This window comes from Formica exsecta, unplaced genomic scaffold, assembly GCF_003651465.1.
Source record: "Formica exsecta isolate Colony F162 unplaced genomic scaffold, ASM365146v1 scaffold2, whole genome shotgun sequence".
In the NCBI taxonomy this organism is placed as follows: Eukaryota; Metazoa; Arthropoda; class Insecta; order Hymenoptera; family Formicidae; genus Formica; species Formica exsecta.
In genome coordinates this window covers 2,604,143-2,623,716 of record NW_021849297.1, presented here as the reverse complement: position 1 = coordinate 2,623,716, position 19,574 = coordinate 2,604,143, and the positions used below count along the sequence as shown (strand labels likewise).

At 29.1% G+C, this 19,574-nt stretch overlaps 1 protein-coding gene across 7 annotated transcripts; it reads right to left on the bottom strand.

Annotated features, from left to right (window-relative positions):
* Window positions 1–88: 88 nt before the first annotated feature.
* On the bottom strand, window positions 89–19,198 carry LOC115234344 (sodium-independent sulfate anion transporter). 7 transcript variants are annotated; one of them, XM_029805357.1, is made up of 14 exons: window positions 18,798–19,198; window positions 15,808–16,059; window positions 14,048–14,096; window positions 13,782–13,928; window positions 8,113–8,279; window positions 5,715–5,968; window positions 5,113–5,314; window positions 4,572–4,792; window positions 3,943–4,114; window positions 3,465–3,632; window positions 3,128–3,289; window positions 2,714–2,854; window positions 2,483–2,628; window positions 89–2,166 (listed from the first exon to the last, which is right to left on the bottom strand). In XM_029805357.1, the coding sequence occupies exons 4-14, from the start codon at window positions 13,790–13,792 to the stop codon at window positions 1,810–1,812; spliced, it is 2,001 nt and encodes a 666-aa protein (XP_029661217.1). In that variant the 5' UTR covers window positions 13,793–13,928; window positions 14,048–14,096; window positions 15,808–16,059; window positions 18,798–19,198; the 3' UTR covers window positions 89–1,809. The 7 variants fall into 7 exon arrangements, with proteins under 7 accessions (XP_029661217.1, XP_029661220.1, XP_029661219.1 ...); XM_029805360.1 differs by lacking the exon at window positions 15,808–16,059 and adding an exon at window positions 12,786–12,844 and having other exon boundaries at window positions 18,798–19,188; XM_029805359.1 differs by lacking the exon at window positions 15,808–16,059 and adding an exon at window positions 12,786–12,940 and having other exon boundaries at window positions 18,798–19,187.
* Window positions 19,199–19,574: the final 376 nt, after the last annotated feature.

Here is a 19,574-nt window from a genome sequence, read left to right as displayed (position 1 = left end):
GAAAATAACTACTAAAAATAAATGTATTACTGTATAATTATTATATATGTTAACCGATCTAGTGTAAAATAAACAATTACTACGGGAGGATTGATAGACATAACTACATATTCAACTATTTACAAATTGATTAAATGAATGAAGCTTTTTCTCGATACAAAATGCCGATTCAGTGATGTTATTAATTGATTTACCACAAGCTTCCATTTTCTTTTGTAACGTATATAATCACGCACGCGTACATAACTATTACGTATATAATATTTCTCTACACATTGTTTTATTAAAGCAACAAACCGTATTGAATTCAACATCTTTCAACAATCTATTGTTGCTGCGAAAGGGAATGTAGTACAATTATTATTTTTATTTTTATATTGCTGCACATTGTTTAAAAATTGTTTTATTTTTTTTAACTTATATAAAGAATTAAATTATAAACTTTTCTCATATATTATAATCATGATCAATATAGTTATAATAACTAATATAAAATTATTTTTATAATTACAATCGCCTTTATAACAATTGTATTAATATTATTATTTGTGTTAATATTATTATTTTAATAGAGCTTTTTCCAAAAAAATAATGCAGGAATATAATGAAAAAGATGAGCCACATATAAATTGCATATCTTAAATTAATTATATATATTACAAATCTTTTCTTATTAGTTGATCAAATTATAATGAAATTTAACATCAATACGCTTGTGAATCAGTGATATCGATCTAATAAGAACATTTTAAAAATTCACGAAATATCTGCTATTTATCACGGAGGAAGCTGCGGTTCCGCCGGAAGACGAATATCTTTCGTCGATTGTACGCTAAACATTATTTATAAAATTATCACAGTATTGTTTGAACTTATTATACATATGTACATATATTTCCAGAACACGAAGTGTTATTTTGGATGAAGTAGTAAATGTATAAAAATGTACAATGCAGTATATTATATATCTTTTTCATGCATTACGATTTTAAATAAGGACTTCAAATACACTGAAAACACTAAATATCGATGTGAGAATGTAACACAGATATACATATATCTTTGCTTCATTGAAAAGTTAAATAAATATTCTAAGATGACAAAAGAATCTATAGATGTTATAAAGACATCCTCTAGGATGCGCGTTTTAATTTTTTACACGATTTTTGAATGTTCTTTCTCTTTTTTTTTGTATCATACCTATCGTATAGGATATTTCCAATCTATTTTAATAGTATCTCTCTTTTCGAAGTACATAATGGCAGTAATATCATATATATATATATTCGAGAAATACAACAGTATTTTTCCAGCCGTTCTTCGATTACTAATTCCATTCTACGTGAGAATCAAAATTGTTTCGTGTCTCTCCGTTATAGTACACGCGACAAGTTACGTTTTTTCTATTAAACGTAAATTGAATATAGATCGACGATATTTTCTATGTGCGTATTCTTTATTTCGATACTTTCTCTATTGCTATATATTAAGTTGCGTGAATCTCCAAATGTGAAAAGTAAAAATAAAATATTTTTTTAAATACCTGAAATTACCAAGTCTCACAATAAACTTTTACACGCACAAAATATCGCCGAGAACAACGGTATATAAATATATAATTGCTTTATAGTTTCGCTTTCATGGCGAAATTAACGCATTATTTTGAAGTCTAATCAAAGTAATGTCTTTCTGCAATTCTCGCGTATTCTCGGTAACCAACTGTTGCCGATTCAGATAGTTTTAAAGAATACGCTTCGAAAATGTTAATGTATCGAAAATTCTAGCCATTGCGGCTCTCCATGTCGCCTTCTATTTAATTTGCTTCGTATATCCCTTCTCCTTCAGCAAGTCGTCTAATGCTTCCTGAGTATAATAAACAGTAAAGTCCGTAGGTTCGACACCCTCGAAGACGGCGTATACTGACGGCTTCAGATTGTAGAAGAAGAGTGGTTGGCCTCTTAAGGCAAAGTCCTTTGTCAAAGTTTCGATGACTGTAGCAGCCGTAAAGTCCGCACCATAGATGTGTGAACAGTCGATCACTACAGGCGTTGCAACGCTTTCGGCACGCCGGCTGTATTTGGTCACCAAATTGCGCACATAGTCCACCGACGGGAAGATCAAACAACGATCGGGCGTCAACATTAAATACTCAATGCCGTGAAGAGTCTGTCGGACAGAAAAGTTGATTAGTCAAATTGATTGTGAAAAGAGAAATTGAGAAAATGAAAATTTGTTGTGAAAAATGAAATCACAAAAGTCAAAGAAATTTCGTTTTTTTTTTTTTTTTTTGAAAGTTGTAATCACGATACAAGAGAAATTCAATGTATCTCTATATAATTCTGTATTTATAAAAAATATCATACAATTCGTGAGAAAAGTACAATCAAGTTTAGGATAATCAAGAATACTGAATTAAAGTGAACACTCGCTAAATGCAAAGAATCGATTTCCTATTTTTTTAAAGTAAATCATAAAAAATTACCTTGAGTTTCTCCACGGTTATTTTCGGTCTGGCGGCATGATAGAGGATGAAGAGAATATTTATTCCGACACCGCAGAGAATACCTATCTCTAATTGCAGCACCAAACACGCGATGAACGTGCCCACCCCCGGGATAAGATCTGACTCTGAAACACGGAGGAATAATTCATTCGTGATATATCTCAAATTTTTATTTGATATTTATCACATTTATGAAACGTGTTTTCTTACTCTTCGTCCTCCACATCGGTTTCACGACTCTGACTTCAACCATGAAGATGACCGCGGCTATGATGATTGCCGCTAGAGTGGCACGTGGAATGAAACTAAAGTATGGGGTAAGGAACAGCAAAGCTAAAATTACTAACACACCTGAAAACAAAACATATATAAATATTACATCGTATGAAGAATGAAAATTTATGTTGAATAATATATAATTTATCTTATTGTTAAAAAGAATGTGGTAGACTTATTTCTATGCGATAGCATAAATATTTAAAAGATAACAGTCGAGATGCAACGTGAATTTTGACAAAATACATATCTTTTATGAGCCTTATTTGCTTTTTTGATTTTACATCCAACTCGCAAGCGAAGAAAAAATGCAATAATTAATTTATAAAAGTTCCAAGTGAAACTCACCGGTATAAACACCGCCAAACGGTGTCCTGACGCCGGAAGCGTTGTTCACTGCGCTTCTGCTGAGAGATCCTGTACTCGGAAAAGCTTGTACAAAGGAATTTCCAATATTCGACACACCGATCGCTATCAGTTCTTGCGTAGCGTCTACTGCTTTTCCGTTAGCTGCAAAAAAGTATAATTCCTATAACAATCTCATAATAAGATCTATATAAATTACTTGATTGTATAGCCAAGATAATTTTTAAAAGTGTTTATTGTTTTGCATTTTTATGATGCAATCTTATATGACGCAGCGAAAGGCAATCTTCTATTATGTATTTTCTGATAAATTACTTACCAAAGGCTTTACAAATAGCGATATCCTCCATTAGAGAGATGAGCGGTATAACGAGAACACCACTGCCTAAATTGCCGATCATGTCGATAAACGTGAGCGTCGTATTGCTATCCTTAATGTATCCAAAAGGTGGGATTTGTACAGCGGGCATACCTCCTGGTATATGACCTGTGATGAAAAATTTTAGTCTGGTTTAATTTCTAAAACTGATCATCGGACTTTTGAATTGTTTCTATTATAATATATACACATAATATTCTGTTATAATTTATATCATAATATATTTAAAGATCTAATAATTTATCTTTTTAATAATATAGGTACTACAAATAATTTTTATTTGTAGTAAATTTTATATATAATACTTTTTTATTTTTCTATATATTTATTTGATTATAAAAGTTTGTTAGCACAGTTGGGCATTTGTTTTGTGATTGCACAAAACTGGTTTCCAAAAAAATTAATTTGTATCGCATACCGATCAATTTGACAGGCGATTTATCCTGGAAACTCCAACCCAATAAACCACAAACTACTACTAAAAGCGCGTTTCGTGAAGTGCCGATTAACCAGATGAATTTATTCATGATGCGATGTTTTGTAGTACGAAGTTCTTCCTTGTCCGGACCAATTTTGCACGCGGCTAATAACTGTAATCCAAATATCGCATTATAAGACATATATTATAAAGATAATAACATTAATATTAATATTAAATTAAATTTTCTTTGTAAAATATTATTTATTAATAATTAATTAAGAGATTTCTTGTATGTGTGTGTGTGTGTGTGTGTGTGTGTGTGTGTGTGTGTGTGTGTGTGTGTGTGTGTGTGTGTGTGTGTGTGTGTGTGTGTGTGTGTGTGTGTGTGTGTGTGTGTGTGTGTGTGTGTGTGTGTGTGTGTGTGTGTGTGTGTGTGTGTGTGTGTGTGTGTGTGTGTGTGTGTGTGTGTAGAGAGATCATGTGTTTTCTTTTTGTGTGTGTGTGTGTGTGTGTGTGTGTGTGTGTGTGTGTGTGTGTGTGTGTGTGTGTGTGTGTGTGTGTATGTGTTAATGATTTAATTGTTTTTTCTCTCAAAATTTATCAAAAGTATTAAAAAAAAAACTTACCCTCAGAATTAACAGTAATGCTATGCAAGATGCTCCAAGAGTAGCATCCCAGCCTGATGTCTCGTGTATCAGCCCACCGATACTATGCCACATTTCAATAAATTGGGAACCTTTGGCAGGGATGCCAAGGATATCTTTGATTTGCGACGTGACGATTATCAAAGCCACCGCCGACGTAAATCCGGAACTTACTGGTCCGGAGACGAAATCTATCAGAAATCCTAAAAAATGAAATAAATTTTATTTTTGCTATCCATTTTACATTCACTCCATAATACGAAACGTTTTTTGATGAAAAAGTTACATTTTAATGTCAAATTTAATGCGATATAAGTTGTCTTGCTCATATTCAGAGATAATTCAAAGTGCATCTATATTAAAAATATTTTCATTGTTAATTTAATTTGAAAAACAGAAACTAGATAAAATCTTTTCAACAACAATTCTTTTCTTAGATACATTGAAATACTTTATGATTATATTATACGTTTTATGATTATCAAATTAAATTGTTCTTGTAAAAATATTGAAGTTGACTTACCGAGACCAAATATACCCATTATTAACTCTACAATTCCGGCTATGAAGCACAACAAAATCGCATGTTGTATCGGGGAGTCTAAATGAGATATCGTCTGATAAGTCAGCAAAGAAATTATTGCAGTAGGTCCCATGGGTATGTCTTTGCAGGATCCAAAAATTACATAGATGAAACAACCCAGAAAGCTACCATACAAACCGTACTGAAATAAAAAATGATTTACATGTATATAGATGGGAATATGCAAGACATTCTCAATTTTTTCTTAGTGGAAACATCGAGAATTATCTTTTAGAAATTTACAATATCATATTTCTTTATGTAAGTTTAATTTTAGTAAAGTAAAATTTAATTAAATATAATTAAAAAGTATAGTTTTGCATATTACTTTGTTTCTATTGAAAATTAATTTGGGAAGAACCATTTATTTTTAATCACATATTTTTTTTTTAATTATTGGCTCTTCGATTTTTTTTATCGATTTTAAATTAGTCTAGAAAGGATATTTGGTCAAACATCTATTGCGCCAATGTAATCCCGATATAATCTTTATGTAACCCTTGTAAATCATTAAACAAGCAATAAATGTCTCTTTTATGTACCTGTGGCGGTAAACCGGCGACATTCGAATACGCTAGTGACTGAGGAATAACGGTGAGACCCACGGTAATTCCGGCCACTAGATCTCCGAGCGCATCTTGACTGTTATACCTTGGTAGCCAGCTCAAGAGCGGCAATCTTTTGTAAAGGGTTTTCTTCGTACATATGGCCCTGGCACGCCGCCTTGTATATTGCAACGCCGAGCTTAAAAGACCTTCCTGCTGCTTGACCTCATCATCTCCTGACTCTTCGATCACTGTATTCATGTAGCAAGCAAAAATAATCATATACTTATAATATAATCATGTATGTATGTATATATACACACACATATATATATATATATATATATATATATAAAATATGAGGATATATTTTAAAATTATTTTTGATTTTATGTTAGTATTCTAATTTTATTTTGCATCTCTGATACTCTTTTATAAATTTAATATTGATAACAATATAAAGAATACAAGTTTAATTCATATTCCTCAAATATATTATATATATTACGTATATAATGATAGTCTTATTATCAATTATTATCAATTATTACAAGATTTTATTAGAATGCAAATAATTTTTTATTGGTCAACTTATTTTTAGTGTTCTTTAATCTACTGATTTATTTTTGGTATCACACACACATTATTCAATAGTCATTATTTAAGTCAAATTCTGTAAAATTCTATAAAAACTGTACATATTAAGAAAGTATGCTTTTTTCTTAAACGATTATACTGACAGAACACAAATTATTTTCATCTTTTTTTAATCATCATTTCGGCCATATAATGTTTTGCTTAATTTTTAAAATAAATAAAATTAATTTAAAAAAAAGTAGCTGCTTAAATTTTATCATGATTCGCAATTTCCATGTACTTTTTAGGGATTTACATCTGTCATATCGTTTGCAATCTGTCACGTTAACCCATAAATAATTTTGCTTAATTTTTAAAATAAATAAAAATAATCTAAAAAAAAGTAGCTGCTTAAATTTTATCACGATTCGTAATTTCCATGTACTTTTTAGGGATTTACATCTGTCATATCGTTTGCAATCTATCACGTTAACCCATAAATAATTTCGCATATACGAAAATGTAACGTGACAAGCAAGTGACAAGGACGGAGTACTCATATATCGCACGCGGACATTATGTTAAATTTATTATCTCGCCAAGCGAAGGCACATACAAAGAAGAAAAAAAAATACCATATACTTCCAGGCACGTGCCGAGACGTATCTTTAAAGTACGTCCGCTTTTCCGAAGGCCGATTTTGCATTGGTCGCGCCAAGGAAGGCGAACTAGTTTCGCGGAATAAAATCATTGACGATATGCATAAATCGTAAGATTACTTTGCTGTAATCTTGCGTTTGCCAACGTCACTGAATATATTTCGTAGCACACACAAATTCGGCGAAAATTCTTTAATAATTTTCTCTTTTTAGTTTTTTCTATGCAGAATATTTTATATATGAAATATACACATTTCTTAAAAAACGAAATGAGCAGTGAAATAACTAGTAATATTTGATGCGTTTTTGACTCTTGCATAAAAATAAGATTGCCAAATATTACATAAACAAAAAACAATCTAATATAATAATTTATTTTTATATCAGTTACTTATCTTATTTTTATATTAATTTACGTTATCTTACACAATTTATCGAAACAGAAATAATTGTTATCAGCTTATTTTAAGCTAAAAAAAGATTATCAACGGAATTTTATCAAGCTTAAAGTATTGTTTTATTAGTGATTATTAAATATTGTACAATACTCTTGACGAATCAAAAAAGTTATTCATGTAATGTCAAATGAAAAAAGATTGTGATAATTATTGTAAAACTTTGGAGCCACGCGATACCAAGATCGATATCATTAAGTTTTTGAAATGTAATCAAATCAATATATATTGTTGTCTTTGTTACGTAAACAGGTAAAAAACCCCCAAAAATATTTTGTAAATAAAATGGTAAGAAATGTATTTTTTCAACAGTATTTTATAATTTGCATTTTAAAGCATGTGTTTTTTAAAATATAAACTGACAAAAATTTTTGTATTATTATCACGTGCGAGCATATATATATAAAGTAACTTATTATAAAATTACGCACAGGATTTTAATTGATTTTATAAGATACGTTATTAATGTATACTTGTCCGACAGGTGAATTTTTCATTCATTGAATTTTGACAAATACTTACTTTTACGGCATCCTCGCCGCGCATGCAAGAAGCAAATTGATTTATAGTACGATTTTTATTGAATAGAGAGAGCGTATATGTTCACGTGTATATAAATATTTCTTTTCACATGTCTACTTTATAATTTAGCCAAAAATATGGTTTCGCCGATATTTGCATGTTACATCATCACTTGAAACTTACAGATAAAATCCGAGGAACCCTGTATGTCTCGGTGATTTCCGTGCGAATTATGAAAAGATTGATACGAGTGAATGAGATCCACATTGTTGGTAGATTCACTTAAGCCGTGATTCACGTAGCCCTCCAACCTTTGTCCGCTGTCTATCGAACTGTTACCGTTTTTCATCCTGAAAAAAATAAAATACAAATTTAACGGATACAATGCATATAAAATTTAATCGATTTCTCAAAATAATAGCGGTCGAGATGCTGAATAATTCAACAATACCATGTATATCCATAAAATAAAATTATTTACACAGATTATCTACACAAGAAAATGAAGAAAATTAAGATAATATGTTATTTTATATATAAAGCGTAAATAAAAAGTAATTTACTTGTTATAGGGAATAAAATGTTTTTGATGAGATATTTGGGTTTTTCAAGAGATCAAAATTTTCAACCGCTATTAGATTAATCATAACATGTAGTAATATGATCGTGATACTTCGATTGTTAGTTAAGATGATTGGAAATAATATTTGCGAACAGAAGAGATATATCACGAGTTTATTATTTCACTTGGTCATGAACCGTGCACTAATTGCAGTCAAGGCGATGTTATTGTCACGAGAATTTCATCTTTTTAATTTCCCTACTTTTTCATTGGAGGAATGATACATTATAAAAATTGCTATGTTGTAAATAGAACGTGATAGGACGTGAGAGACGTGATTTATTGCAATTGTTATCTAAATATTTATTGAGAAAATATAAATACAAGATGTCATAACTACACTGAAAAAACTGTCTTAAATAAATAAAATTGATAACTATTTCTGTTCTATTGAAAAATAACAAAATAATCGAGTAAATTACTTAAGTAATGTAACATAATGTAACATTACAATGATTCAATAATTATTAATCCAATTCTATCGACAAAATTCATTACATAAATATTTTATTTGTTTAATTTTTCCCAATATTTTTTTGAATAAGATATAATTTTATTTATCTAAGCTGCTTTTCTTAATATATGATCACTGGTTCTTTTTCGCTAACAGCATCGCTTAAATGCAGCAAATGCAACGCGAATGCAGCCCTCGATTCACCGACTGCGTTACGTGAAAGCAGTTATCGTAATGGCTATTGCCCCTATTTTATGTAAGATGCGCAGTTTCATAACTTTTTTCAATCTTGTATCTCGTCCTGGACACAGATCGATATTACTTTCCAACCACGAGACATTTAGGCGTATATTTGTGCATTTGGCCCCACCAGATATTATCTCTTCGCGTTATTAAACATTAAAAATTAAAACTCTCATCCACTTAGTTTTTAAAACCATAAGAAAATTACAATTCCATTATTTATATGCATTGAGTTTCAAGATATATTTAAGAGATTCTTCGAAATAATAACACATTTGTAGTTTGTTTCTTTCTAATTTTAAATTATTTTATTCCAATCTTTATGTTTTTAATTTAATTTTTGTTAAATTAAGTTAATGATAAAATGTTTCTAGCAAAATTTTTTTGTTCTTTCCTGCTCTTGTAAACTACATATCTAATATCATATTTTCTTATCATAGAAAAATTCGCTTAATAAAATAATTTAAGCTATTATTGCACAGAGATATTTGCTGGTTAGGTTTTATTTCGACATTAAAATTGCATTAATTATTGCAATTATATGGATAATCGCAAAAAATTTAATCAACTGATAAATTTTATTTTTTAATATGCTTCTCTATTTTTCGTTTTATTATATTCTGAAATCGATAATCAGTTTAATCAACGTCTTTGTGTTTATTTATGTAGTACATTAATCAATTGTAATTAATTTAACCGCAGTTTTTTTGATGATTTTTTTACATATACACATTATAATTTTATGAAAACAGAAAAAAATGAAAAAAGAATTATTGTTTAAAATTATTTATGTTAAATAATATTAATCAGTTTATCATGCAATTTTACTATTACATTAGGGGTATATTATTAAGAAGCATCGTTTGTTTAATGTTTTCAGATAATAATTTTCGATAAGTATCTTCAAGTTCAACAAAATCTTTAAAAAAAGACTCTACGTTTTGTTAAAATAAAATAAGATAAAATGTATCGTTGCATATGTACAAAGTACAATCTGCCGATTAAAACAGTTACATTTGATTGTCGATAGAATTAATTTATCGTTAAAAGTTGCAATTACTATAAATGGGTTCGATTGGCTGGCGTCATTCTATCTGTTTGATTGTTTCGCTGATATTGACGTTTGCTTACAAGTTGCATTTTCTAAAAGTCAAGAAAGTCTATTGTACGATCATGCAACAATAATACACGTATATTTCTTGCAATGATATCCATTTTGCGAAATTTTCTTTGCGTCTTTTCCTATCTCTTTATCCAGCGATATGTTGGAGAACCGCGAGAAAAGTGGCAGTTTGCTCAATTATCGTAAATATTGAGTAATACATCAGACATCCTTGTAATTTTTTTGTACTGATCGCAGATATGAAATTTGTGATTCACACATAATACATATACGTATGTATACTTTAACAAGCAATTAGGGCAATCTTAAAAGGAAATAAAAGTAAAGTATATCTGTCTGCGCTGATTGTTTCTAATAAAAAAAATGATGTGATGTAATTCTAGCAAAAAAGTCATCTATTAAAACGTTTTTCAATTCAAATTGTTAATTTTCTCTTATTTTGATATTATTTATGTGTTTTGTATATGTGTACAAAGAAAATAATCTTTTTTATTGATTTTTTAATTATATTTTTTGATACAAAAATATATATATTTCTAAAATTAAAACAATTGATAAGAATCACACTTGGAAAGAATATCGAACTTCTACATTTTTCGTGTAAAAATATATGATATTTATAAACCGTATACAATTGTTTCAATTGTATATTTCGAATGTATATTTCAATTGTATGATTCGAAGATGATTAATTACTGCAAGTGCTACCGATCGAAGCCGAAAAAGAAGAAATATATCATATCAAAACTGCTTATCATATTAATAATTAATTTGTCCCGCTTTACATCATATGTTTATCGTCTAAAATTCTAAAAGCAGTCACGAAGGTTATTGGCAGAAAATTTTTCTAATATGTATCTACAACCGTAATTATATGTATAGTAAACGATAATTATACGATCTTAGGAATACGATTACCGGAAGAATTACGTCATTGTTTGAGATAGATAAAAGGGGGGTTTCCACGACGATATCATAAATTTGCATATTTGATTAGTTTTTAACTCAATACCGATAGCAATGATTTTAATTTTTCAAAATGGTGTATCAACAAAAAATGTTTTTTTTAGTAGTTAATAAATTATGAATTTTCATTTTCTGTCTCTCTTGCATTAAATGACATTTATTTTGCTCTGTGTCTGTGCGTGTGCACTTATCGTATTCTTAATGTAGATAATCTATATAGATAATTATGTTATCATGAATATACTAATAATATTATAACACGTTGGTATATACGTTCGTTAAAATATGCAATTTGCCGCATAAATTCTGAATCACGTGTTGAACTTCGTTTAATAAACATGCATTGCTCCGTTGATACGCTATGTCTTCCTGAATGTATATCTGCATTATCTAGCTTTTGTTGCATTAATGAGCATTAGTCAAATCAGATTATTTACAAGAGAAAAGATCATCAATTGATAAAAGTAATGCATAACATGTATTAGATCGCTTATCACTTTGGCAGTGACATTCTCTTATATATCACAAGGTCTACCAAAGTTTATCTGAATTGGAGTAGGTATAAATTAGGCTGTACACGATACTAAAAAGTTACATAAATAGTAAACAGATAGATTGATTTTAGATTATGCAAATCGATAGAGGATTAATTATTATCGTCTCTGAATTTTAACTATTATACGCGAATTGTCGTAACTCTTTGCAAAAGTCAATCGAGAATCAATCACAAGAAATTCTCATTTAAAATATAATTTTCGATCAAAATCTTCTATCGCGAAGAGCAAACGACCGTCGCAAACAGACAGAAAACTATCAACAAAGTTTGTGAAGAAATTTACTATGAGCAATCAAATTATATGCGTTAAATCGAGTTTGAAAACCCAATGAATTGAAGAGTAGACGAGTGACTGAAAATTTATTTGATGTTTCATGTAATAGGATTTTATTCATAATCTCTTCACGATTATTGCAATTTCATTAACATAATCAAACGCTATCAAACATTAAACAGAATGATTTTTCACTTTTTTTTTCTTGCGAATAAATTCGCACCGCGCTGATGATTTTGCGTATATACATTTATGCCAATATTACATATATATCATAGATTCTCGTAATTATGAAAATTTATTCTACAAAGCATCTTATTCTTTTTTACTTCATTTACATTCATCATCAAGTTTTACACATAAAATCATGTTTTCGATTAAACTGTAAATAATAAATTTATAATAAATTTTTATATCGAATATAAGCAAGTTTACATCTTTAAATTGCAAAATTTTATTTCTAAGCACAATCATCAAGATTAAAATAAAATTCAGAAATTGAGATAAATTATAATCTTTTTTGATATTTTTTTTGATAAAAATTTTCATTTCAATACGTCTAATAGTTGTATAGAAACAGATAAAGATAAAAGGAGACATAACAGATATTACACTTACTTTAGTATTTGTTAAGTACTTGGTTTGAAGAAGATCCGTTTTTGTTCTCGAAGATTGTCCTTGCAAGGAGAAGAAAAATCACAAAACGCCAAAGCGCAGTTTTCTTTATCAAGAAATTCGGGTTTCACGTTCAATCCCGAGGATACTTCTCTCTGCTAGCTCGAAACATCATCGCGCTTCGTTAAAGCGCTTATTTTCAATGCCGCTTTGTCAAAGCGGCAAAAAGCATTTGTCACAAAAGAAAAGAAACATTCGCTTTAAATGCTTTTTGCAAATTACGAGAAATTCTTATAATTTCCGATTCTCTTTTTATAAATGTTCAATTTTCTTCCGATTCTGTCTCTCCAGTTATTATTGCTATTACTAACTTATATTCACAGGAATCATCGAAAACGAAACGCAAAAATAAGAAAGATGTTTCCGAAAGATCTACAATAAGTATATATTCATATATCACACGGGGGTATGCGAGATTTCAGACCGGTTTTCGCGGTGTAATGGCGAAACTGAATTGGAATCGACGCGCGGCCGGCCATTTAAACGCGTCGTGGTTCACGAATGGGGCGAACTCCCTCTCTCCTGAACGACCTCAGCCTCCCCCGCGATGACGTGGAGAACAGTAATCGTCACATGATGACTTGGTCGCGGCTTCGGTCACCGATCACATGCTAACGATTTAATATTCTCCTATACAATATAATATTCTCTCTATACGATATTCTCCTGCTTAGAATATTTTAGCATTTAAATCCCACCGCATATCTGTGCGAGTTAGTTTTAAAAATTCCCGAACAGCTATCTTGCTAAACCTTGCCTAGATTCATGAGTTCTTCCGTCGTTCAGGTAATCTGTATCGCTGACTGCATTGGGTAAACAGTATTTATTACGATGAGATAAAGAGCTTTCGATTAATACCCGTCACTTCTAGCAATTAATCGTGAAAAATATTACGATAAGACTGAATTTCCGATACCGAATTAATTTGTAAAAACTTACTTTCGATCCATCGATAGTATATGTTTCCCCGAATGTTTAATTGTTGTAAAATATTAATGGATGTCTTATCACGCGCATTTTTCTTCATTCAACAGATAAGATGCTACAGTCTTTGTGATAGATTGATATATCGATTACATTTGTTTTCTGCAAATCACGAGAAAAATATATTTGGATGTTAATAAAGAAAGTGATATAACTAGGTGGACAATGATATAAATCTGTACAAATTAAAATGGATTTTTTCTATGTATCTTGTTTCCTACCGCTTTACTGATTTTCATGAAATTTGAGGCTGCTCATCACACTTGTAATCTGTAATAATTAAAGCAAAAAGTATTAGAATAAAAATATAATTAAAACAAGTTTTAATTGATATTTATTATAAAACAATGTACACATGCAATGACTCTATCGTCTAGACTTTTTGTTTTCCTGGTTTTGACATCTCATATCTGTATTAGTCAATGATAACAGTCGAGATTGTATCATCTCTCTGTTGTTAAATACTGTAGATTTGACGAGACAAAAATATATTTATTTAAGAAATCCATCACGTAGATGCGACAGACGTAAAACTACAGCGCAAGTTTTAACTAATCAGAGACGCTTCATATTTTCATTCAATATTTCAAATATTTTATGCAACGATAGATTTTTTTTTTTATACATCTTTACGCAATACTATTTTTCAAGGTTTACATTAATATTTCGATAAATTACAAAATATCTTATATCTTGGAAGTTATCAATATTTAGATAAAATCCTTATCCTGGTTTAGCCAGTAATGTAAACAATTACATTGACAATTAGGCCAGATACTGATGCTCATATCATCGATAAAGTTAGTTGATAATGTAAATAAATTGTTCAGCATCGATATAAACTATACGCAAATTGTTTTCGCGTTTGTCGCGATGAGGTATCTTTTAGGTAAACATATTTTCGTCTCGCTGAATCTAATATTTAACAATAGGGATGTATCTCTATTATGTATCTATCTCGACTAATATCAGATACGAAGAATAAAGTGTCAAAATCAAATAAATAAGAAATCTGGATTACAAATGGCTATTATTCAAAAAGGTTTCGAATAAATTAACCGTTTAAAATTACTGTGTTCTCCTCTTTCACACAATACAATATTTGATATAAATTTAAATATATTTATTTGATATAAATTTATTTTTTAATTCTATATAAATTAATTTCTAATTTATTATACTCATTTGCTAATTAAAACAATTTTGAAAAAGTCTCGATCTTTTTTTTGAAAAGATTTATTTTATATATTAGTATCTAATTATAATAACATAAAAATATATATTTGATATAACGCCTATGCATTTCATATCTTTATAATTGTGTTAATTAATTGCATTTTTACGTAACACTGGTTGTCCGGAATGTTGCAATAAGTTGAGAATCCCTGATGTAATATATTTCCGCGGCATATTGTTTTAGCGAAATGATTAATCGCTCAGTTAAAATTTTTCCGTATCCCTAATCAACCATTCATTACAATAAATATTGACACTACGCTCGTAAATCATCTTTATTGATCACGGGTTTTGCGCGATTAACGCTTGTTAACTGCGCGTATAAATTAATATGTGTTATGCTGATATTCAATTAAAAAATATGATTTATAACTTATTTGACGATTCGTTGACTTGTAACGCCTTACGTTCTGTAAAAGAAAAGTCGCCGCAAGATTTCCGATATAAATCAACGTATTAAAAACTTTCGCCAATATGACATTAAGGCTTAATCTTATCATTATTCAAGAGATATAAAAAATCTTCGGATTTAATCTTGCTAGAAATCGGATCTTTTCGAAACTTTTCATTGAAGTTTAAGCATTTTTCGAAAAATTATTTTTCTTGAGAGAATATCGAATTGAATTGCGTGAAAAATAAAAAATGACAAACAAATTCTAAATTGTAAAATTCTAAATTTTTGAAAAAATTAAATATATATTGAGAACCACTGCTAGCTGCTATATCAATTTCATTAAATATTTACACTTATGCAATTATGTGAGTGTCCCGTGACCGGTCCCGTGCAGAGACAGACGTGGTTCAGTCATTTTCGCACCCATACCAACAGTGAGATTTCAAGGTAATCTCGTTGTTTTGCGGCATTTTAATCGGTCACGTGCTTTCAGTTGATCTGCCAATCTGATAACACTAGTCGTGCCAGAGTACTTCGCGGTTCGACAATAAATCCATATCGAATCGACCCATTTAGAAATACTGGAGATTGTTAGGCACAGAGCTGAATTGAATACCAGTTAAAGAGTACACTATCTTTTCCAATCATTCCTTGATTTTTTAATAATTTGTTTCTTTGTTATATATTTTATCATAATATATACATACATTATTTTATTTTATTCTTTAAAAATATACAATTTAAAGCGTTTAAAAATAATCTATTCAATAACGATAGATATTGAACTTTAAAATATAAAAATAGGTAAAAAATAGATAAAAAGCAATAAAATAAAATGAAATAAAACCATTCTTTTTCTTCTAATTTGAATATAAAGATTGATATGCAGCTATCACGAGAAACGATTAAAATAAGATGTTTTATTTAAATGTGAAAAAAATTATTATACAAGAAATTGTTAAAATAGATTTTTTTTTATCGCCCTCTTCTAATTTTCAATAAAATTGAAGCAAAACTACGTCTGTAAATGGATACTTTGATGCGACATATTAACACATTAAAATACTTTTATCAATATAACCGTTTTCTCAGTTCTTCTTGTCTTATAAGTTCTTGGATCAATTTATGCAATTATAGATCCTGTCGATCATTCTAATATTTTATGACTCATCCTTATCTATCTTGTTAAACACGAGAAAGTTGACGTAACGAGTACCTCTAAGCGAAAGCACGTGCTCCAAATTTCGCGCATAAACAGCGATTAAGCCGATCGCCTTGGAATCCAATGCGTCACACAAATAATATAATATACGAACTCTTCAAAGAACTAATATTCTGCATAATAATTACGAAAAGCTGCTCTATTGACTAATTAAACAATGACATTATTCGTAAACAATGATATTACTCATAAGTTCTTGCAAAGAGATTATTCTTCTAACGTTTTTAACGACAAATACTTTTACAAGATTCTCGTGACATTTCTCGTGACGTCGTCACAATACTGTTGCAAAATCGTCGCGTATTGCGACAACTTTTGTTGTGAAAATCCTGCAAGATAATCTTGATCTCTAATAAGCTTCTATTTTTACTACATTACTGAGATTTTCAAATACCACAAACGTATTCTATAAACATTCTATAAATATCCTTTAGTGAATATTTGAATATTCTAATAAAGTGAAAAAAAAAACAATTTATGAATTTACATAGAACATCAAAATGAGATCGTTCTAAATACAATGTTCTAAGCAGATTTATAAAATATTCTTTTAACACAAGAATATTCTACAAAGATTTATAGATAATTCTGTAAGAAAATCCTCAAAATAGTATATATTTGACGTTAAATAGAATAGTCAAAGAATATAGCTATCTGAGTTATATCTTATTAAAATTAGCATTCAATTTTCATTTTTACACGATGTATTTAATATAAAATTAATTAACACATATCACACAAAAGAGATTTTACACACATGTTTGATAATTGCAGCCTTGAATTTGTTGCATCTCTGCGGTATCGTTTCGTTTTTATGCAATGATCTGTAACCGCAACTTTGCCCAACATGATGCAAAAACAATCGTCATCCATTCGTGGATAAATTTTCCTTATATGAAATAAAACGAGTAAAAATAAGCGAAACATTCATTTTGTCGACGACTGATAAATTAATAAACCGTCGTGGCTACATTAACTCATATTTTAATGCTTTATTTCCGCGTTTATCTGTAATAAACGCGTCAAGATGTAAATGCCATTCATTAGATGGGAAATATGGGTAATTCCCAAGAGTAATATCATTGTTTATGAATTTCATTATTTAATTCGTCAGTAGAATAATTTTTCCTGTATTCTATGCGCATCATACTAAAAAACCTACATGGAGGAAGACAATAATTTTAACAATGATCATGACATTGAAGATATCACGATGTATTGCATGTTGGATCTCGTTTGTGTACTATTTGAACGCAAAAATGTCATTATGCGATTATTTTTAATAATACGACTATAAATTTTTAATATGTTTTACATAATATAATTTATCTTTTTTACGAAATTTTTGCTACTTTGATAAAGATACAACATATCTTTTTTTTACGATTACATAACATATCGTATTTTTTTGTTTACTCACATTACTTTAACATGAAAATATTATTCTGCGAATAATTCTTGATTCATATTTTTGACAATGTAGTCTATTTGTACGTACATATATATTATTTTTGCGGAGCATTATTTGAAAGTAATATATTTCTTCCGCAATTTATTTTACAATCACGTATCCTTTTAACAAAAATATCGTTGCAATAATTTTCTACTAACATGTATGACATATACATAATAGCTTACTAATTCATATTGTTTTCGCAAAAAAAAATTCATTAACAATGCTTCTTTCTATAACTATAATGATGTGGTTGAAATGTCAATGGTTTTGATAGATACAGCATTATTGATGGTTATTAATAGTTTACGATGTGTGGCCAAAAATGTCAGTAATTTATAAAATAAAGTCAAATCTCGATAGAGGGGTAACCGTATAAAAAAAATTGTATCAAAATAAAGTCAGTTTCAATGTTTAATTATATACGCATAAAAGATAAGTATATACATATCATAAGACAAGAATATATAAATAATATTTATAATATCTCTCTAAATTTATTAAATATTATTAAAAATTATTATAAATATTATTAAAATTTAGAATTATTATCTTCAAATTATTATTATTATCTCCAAATTTTGAATAATTTATGAAAATCTTGCATTCTATCAAAGTCAAGAGAATTTAGAAGAATCGATTTTTTCACTCTATTTTGAATCTTACCTAGTGGAATCTCGGTTATTAAGTTAGAAAGAAGACAGAATATTTTACATTATTCCAGAATTTTTGATGTCATTTGACATTAAAATGACGTCCGTTCGCTATATTTAGATTCTGTTGCGTTAGAAGAAATGACGTACAGTATAAAATGCACTTGTATCACTCGCAAGGTTCATTGGCACGATCTACGCACAGCGCATTCACTTTTTGATTAGGAACGAAACGTGTCCACCTTCGTGTTACGAAATTACGTCGACGACTAACGTATTTATGTTTACATTTTATACCGTATCAATGTTTCAAAGCAGATATCTGTTTATGGTTTATATATTTGACCTATATAGCTATATGAACTCTAGCATGACAACAAAGGGGAATGCCTTCCAAAAAAAAAAATTTGTTTTCTTTATTATTAGTATTATTGCTATTATGTGTCAATTTTATATTATCAATCATGAAGATATAAAACGGAAATCTTTTTAAACACGACTGAAATATAATAATAGAACAAATTTTATAAGATTATCAAGATAATTTTATAAGACTTCTCTAAGATTTTTAATAAAAACAGAATGTGTCGTGTCACGATACTTCATCAAATGCTCTTATAGATATTTTCAATCATGGATAACAATAATTAAGATTTTTAAAATGTTATTTTGATTTTATATTGACTATTGTAAACTGAAAATTTTCTTAAAATGTTTAAATTTAATTATACCCAAAAATTGCGAGAAACAAAACAGAATATTATAATATAAATCTCTCTCTCTCTCTCTA

Bases quoted from the DNA above. Each gene is read 5' to 3' on its own strand.
- LOC115234344 (XM_029805357.1), bottom strand. The intron at 5,969-8,112 runs GTAAGTTTCAAG...ACATGAATACAG, and splicing joins GGGTTCCTCGGATTTTATCT to TGATCGAAGAGTCAGGAGAT. The intron at 5,315-5,714 runs GTACATAAAAGA...TTTTTATTTCAG, and splicing joins TCGCCGGTTTACCGCCACAG to TACGGTTTGTATGGTAGCTT.